We start from the raw sequence: 6,368 nt of genomic DNA, 5'->3' as shown, positions 1-6,368 counted from the left end.
TACCTTGAAAACCTCACAGGTAGAAAACTTTGATATTAATCAACACTTGACAAACTGCCATTTTCTTGAATTAATATCTTACTTTGGCATACCGCCTATGGCTAACTGCCACTTCCATGGATTTAGGTTAAATACCACCATAAATCACAAACTTTGGCAAATCGCCTGTGGTAAACCACCACTTCTTTGGACATGGGCTAAATACCACCATACATCACAAATTCTGACAAAATATCGTCAATTACCTTGGTTAAGCACTGCCAATAAATCTTAACAAGCACAGCCTTTAAACTTTGGCTTTTACCACCATGATATCTTTGGTTAAATGAGATCATAAAACTCCCACTACCAAGCATGTCAAAAACCTCAATAACACCAATGTCAGAAAATATGACTCTTGAGTACTTTGTCGATAAACTTGGATGACATCACTTTTGGACAAATGTCACATTTACCTTAGGAAACACACAATTGAACTGAATGTACCACTTTGGTGGGTTTCACTCATTCCTATCATATTTTCCACATTAGAGATGAATATATGTACAGAAGTGTATGCTTTAATGTGTTTCTTACACAATCAGAGACAACACAAACAAATGAAGCATAAATGTACATAAATAATTCAGAGAACAAAATTTAAGATAAAATCAATTCAAAATTACTCCAAAGTCATTATAGACTTAATAGGGCAATAAAATTGTTCCTATTTCCCTTCAGTTGTGTTTTGTTCAACAACAACACCTGTTTGGGTTCCCTGAGAGCTAAAACCAGATCAAGTAACCCTAAGAATCTCAGGTATGAATCATACACACCAAATAACCGGACTAGAAAATTTAATATGTACACCTAGCAGATAAATTACACAATAAATGTACATCTAGCAGATAAAACACACAAGAGTCACAACCGTAACTACATTCCTATCCTTTGGGCTAAGAATGTACTGGTCCTTTTGTAAATCCAAATTTACTGTGAAAATACAATTACTTTTATCACATGTGGGTTTAGAAACCTCTAAGTTATAGTCCTTTCCATACATGTATTTTCTAACTTATGTTATGCTTCCATTCCTCCCCATACCAGCCTCTTAAACCACCTAATTTTCATAACATGCTTCATGATCGTCTTTTGACCACGTTTCGGGAGTGACTACCCATTTATTTATTCGCCATGCAGCTTAGACTTGAATGGTAACAAACGTTGGGTATGGAAGGGTCCAAGGACTTGATCATTTAGACTTGAATGGTAACAAATGTTGGATAAGGATGGGTGCAGGCACATGATCATTTGGTAGTTCGCAGCAACTTTGGAAGGGCAATTTAAGCATTGTTCTAACATAAGCCAACCTCCTACTTACTTCCAAACCCAACTGCATATTAAATGTCCTTACACGTTGTGTTCCCTACCCCAACATGCTATCGTTGAACATTATAGGAGCAAATGGTTACTTTTTATATTTCAAGTCCGCGTCTCTACAGACTCAATGTCTTTCTGTTCAACTCACGTATAGTAAGTAATATAAGCTAGCTCTAGCTCTGTTCACACATCTAATCCTAAATATCCAAGTATAGTAAATGGTTGTTGCAGCCAAACCATGATAAAAACCGTAATCTGCTTTGATGACCAACAAATTAACCACACCATGCATTCTCTACCTCTAAAATGGATGGTAGAGAAAAACATAAGCTCAGACTTTGGATCCTAACAGAAATGGATCAAAAACTACTCTATTTAAACCTCACAAACAACACAACAAGAACAACACTGCAAGAACAAAGAACACAATGGGTGGTTTTACTAGTGTCATTCCTGTTTTGATCATTCTTGCTGTGTTCATGGAGTACTCATCATCTTCAGTTTCTGGGTGCTTCACGACTACTCATAAGCATGTAAGAGTGAAGAACATGTTGGCTCCAGGAAAGAGATTGCATTTGTCGTGTCAATCAAAGAACGATGATTTCGGAGAGAAGGCACTTGATTACAACCAGGAATTCACATGGGACTTCTGTGATACTATTTTTACTGACACTCTCTACTATTGTGATTTCTGGTATAACAGGAATGGTGTATTTGTAGCTACTCATGCAGACGTTTATTTTGCAGCAAGAGATACTTGTAGGGACTGCATGGCCATTGTAAAATTTGATGGGGTTCACGTTGTCGACAAATTATACCCCAGTGACGACAAAGTGGTTGCACATTGGCCTAAATAAGAGGGTAGAATTTGGATCCCCTGCACATACTTTCACCTAGACATACATATGAGGCAGATCTAAACTCTAAAGGACAGGCCTTTTAAGGTAAGACTGTCCTTTAGAATTTAGATCTGTCCCATATGTATGTCTAGGTGAAATAACGCGCAGGGAATCTCCAAAATTTTATATAAACCCTAATTAATGACTATGCAAGTAAAGTGATGTATTGATTTTATTTTTATCAGATAATGTATTGGTCTTGATGAATGAATCTGAAAGTATTGTTAAATGGTTCAGCCTCGTTCTGATTTTGGGCTACAATGTTGTGGTTTGGTTTTCTTTCTTTCATTCTTTCTTTTCTTTTCTTTTCTTTTCTTTTCTTTTTTCTTTTCTTTTCTTTTCTTTTTTAAGGATAAGTGAACATCTGGATCAACAAGCTTGATGAGAGCCAAGATTGAATTCCTGCTTCAGCAAAATTGGTTCAATGGCAGTGGATCAAGGTAACTTGGTTCAACCCAAGAATAAAATAAATTTTGATTAGGCTTTGGCCAGCTTGCACTTTAGTTGGGTGAAGGAAAGAAATTGTACTTGCATTGTGCATCAACGGACGATGATCTTGGAAATTGTGCACCCTGACTTTCAAATGTCAACCCAGAGTTAGCTTCCTTCGTCCACCTAAAAAAAATGTATTTTCTTGGGATAATGTCACAGTCTACAATCTGCAGGACCTTCAATGCATGCTTGGATAGTATCCCTATGAACTAAAAGCATCCACAATCACATTGTGTCTTTTCTTGTGTTGCGTCGTATACCACCGTGCACCTATGCTCAATTGGGATCTTAAAAGGGCCCACCCTAAACTTTTGAACTTGACCCTCAATTGCATCCTCTTTTGCATATAGGCTAAAACTGGCAATGAAATGTTTCTTAAAAATGTCAAACACCCACCTTGTGTAAACCTTACCCGCATGCTCTTCTAGTGGATGTTGCGAAGATAGTTGTGGTAATTGGGTAGCTGTTCTCAATTCATAATCAACTTCGTTCTCTCTCTGCCTCTCGATTGCCTTCTCATATTACTTTACAAATTTATACAATGTCATTGTGCCCTTAAAATAACCTTGAAAGTAACTATTCAACCCTTCACTTCATTGTGTTGAGTTCATACCCGCAAAAATTGCTTTCTCAAACAACATGGCACCCAATGCTCCCTTTGTGCGAACTTGACACTTGACCATGAATTACCCTTCAAGTTATATTTCACCATCATTGCTTCCCACCGTATAAGAAATTGTTCCTCTGTCCACGTACGATATATGCACTGACTCTAGTCCATCTTAAAGTCATGATTCCTGTACGATATCGGACCAAGGTGTTCTTGTGCATGCTTCGCAACATGCCAAGAGCAAAATCGATGTACTGCATTGGGGAAAACACTGGTCATGGTAGGTATAATACTGGTACACTCATCAGTAATAATGGCATCTTGTGCCTTGTTTCCCATTGCATTCAACCACGCCCTAAAGAACCACTCAAATGACTCCTTCGTTTCGTTAGCAACCAAACCACATACGACTATGATAGATTGCCCATGGTTATTGACTCCTGTGAATGGCCCAAAAGGCCATCTATATCGGTTCCTCTTGTATGTTGTGTCAAACACCACAACATCACCAAATACTTGATAAGAAGACCTCACTCTACTATCAACCCAAAAAAATCCGCTCAACATCCCATTTTTAGCTAAATTGATGGAGTAAATGAAGCCAAGGTCCTTCACTCGGATGGAATCAAAATATGTTAACACAGATTGACACTCCTCCATACCCATATGCCTTTCGTTTCTCTTGATAAAACTTTTGAGCTTCACCTCTGACACACCAACATTCTGTTGGCCATTGAATATTTTCATAATCACTAATTTGTGTTGGACCTAATCCACTCCTTTGTAGATTGCCAACTATCGCTTTGAATTCATCTGATATTTGTTGATGTGATCCGAGTCTGAATATTTGGCCAGGATAAACTAATGTGTGATTTTGATTTGCCTCCATCTTCTCGATGACCCAACCATTAGTTAACCATAACAAAAGCAGGACAACCAACACTAACCTTTGCTCGACGACACACTTCCCTTCCCTTCTAATTCTTGCAGTTAATCTTTTGGAAACCTTCTTTATAACGAACAAACCTTTTTATAGAACCCGCCTTGATCCATCTGACTCCCTTTTCTTGAAATAATTTGTCCTATGGAGGCGAACACTAAAACCTCTCTTCTGGGCATATTCATTGTAAAAAGAGTATGCCGCATCCAGATCGTCGGCCCCACTTGTTGTTCTAGCCACATTTGGATCATTACTTCCTTCCTCATTGTTTAGCTATTGCACATACTCTTCTCCACAATCATTTGCTTCCCCAACACCCTCTTCAACACCAACCCCTTCCCCATTTACTATAGATTCTTCTGTCTTATCATCCGAATCACGTACTTCATTCTCCAACTGCACTGCGCCGGTTTCAATAACTTGATCCAAATCTGACTGTTCGTTCATTCCATATAAAAACTCTGCCAAAGCATAAAAAACAAAACAGCAACTTGACATTTAAAAAATTCTATACAATGGATAACAATAACAACCAAGCCAACTATTTTCCAACCAATAAATTACCTTTTTCCATATAGAACCAGGTACTACGTCCGATAGAATCATCCTCTATCACATCCCCGATCTCTATTCAAATTTTATGTAATTCCTAAAAGATATAAAAGTGTAGTGTCAACAGCTACTTGGTGCACTACAGAACAATTTTTCCATCCACACGCTCTAAATACTTTTTCCATCAACGATATTTGGGTCCAATCCTATAAGGACATTCCCAATCAGGTACTATCTCTATGGAGGAAACCAAAATGGACCACTGATGACAATGGGTACCAAGACTCTCTACTATCCTTCTAGCCCACCTACACATTTCTAACAATAACAATATTGATATGCAAAGGAAACTACTATACACATATCAGTTTAAATTACTCTAGTTTATATACAAGCTAACACAAAAGTCCAGTTATGCCGACCATAAACCATGTGATAAATTCAACTGCCATATCACAATACCTATTAGGGCCGATGGCCCTCATTTGCATCATAGAGAATATATATAGTGGCCCCACCCCAAAGAGAACACTCTTCTATGTCATACAGATTCGCAATGATCTTTTTGTAAACATATATACTACCATTCTAAGATACATATGGGAAACCACCAGTTCTCTATGCATTTGTACATACATTATTTAAGCAATAATCAAAGTCAAGCAGAAATTTAAAGTTTTACAATTTAGTGCTTCAACAATTCAAGTTCTTTCAACACATCTTGACCTAAATCTCCTTTAGGTTATAGGGCAACACTGGTCTAGCAAAATTTTGTTTCAGTTGCAGACGAGGTACGCACAAGGGGGAAGAAGAAGATAGTGGAGAGAAGAAGAAATGAGGAAGAGTGAGAGATATGTGTCAGTCGTATTGGAAGATTTCTTTTACGGACTCCCATTTTTTCTTCATAGTATGCCTGACATTCCTCTTCCCAAAAATACCCTAATTGGTTCAGTTGTATATTATTGTCAGTCTCAACGTAATTTTAGAATAATATAAACATAAGAATCATCTAACGATTAATATCAATTTGTTACAATCCAACGACAAAGGCTTTGCTAGCATTCCTAATTCTACTGTGATCCGCTAGCATGCCTAATATATATATATATATATATTCCAAGCTTCATTTTCGTCTGCATAAGCTGTGAAGTCTGTAGGACACATAGACTCTGACATCTGCTTGCTATGGTAGTCTATCTCTTCATAAATTATTTGGTAAAGATTCCATTTGTCAATACCATGATGGGGACACTCTTGAAGAAGGTCTTGAAACCTTTCCATGAGTTTGGAAAATGACTCTTGAGGTTTTTGTCAGAATTGCATGATCTCGCTCTTAAGTTTGTTTGTTTTATGCAAGGGAAATTTTTTTTTTAAGAACGCTACCATAAACTGATCCCATGTGATAATGGAATTAGTTGGTAGCCCATATAGCCATCTTTTTGCTTCATCCTTGAGCAAAAAGGTAATTCATCTAAGTTTAACAGCATCATCACTGAGCTGTTGTATCTTCATGAGG

At 37.5% G+C, this 6,368-nt stretch overlaps 1 protein-coding gene across 1 annotated transcript; it reads left to right on the top strand.

Moving 5' to 3' along the window:
* The first annotated feature begins 1,787 nt into the window (after positions 1-1,787).
* On the top strand, positions 1,788-2,216 carry LOC122065072 (S-protein homolog 29-like). The gene has a single exon (XM_042628864.1). The coding sequence runs from the start codon at positions 1,788-1,790 to the stop codon at positions 2,214-2,216; it is 429 nt and encodes a 142-aa protein (XP_042484798.1).
* The last annotated feature ends 4,152 nt before the right edge of the window (positions 2,217-6,368 follow it).

The sequence above is a fragment of the Macadamia integrifolia genome, unplaced genomic scaffold (genome assembly GCF_013358625.1).
Source record: "Macadamia integrifolia cultivar HAES 741 unplaced genomic scaffold, SCU_Mint_v3 scaffold1875, whole genome shotgun sequence".
Lineage (NCBI taxonomy): Eukaryota > Viridiplantae > Streptophyta > Magnoliopsida > Proteales > Proteaceae > Macadamia > Macadamia integrifolia.
Note: the sequence above shows the minus strand (reverse complement) of the source record. Positions and strands in the feature narration are given on the sequence as shown.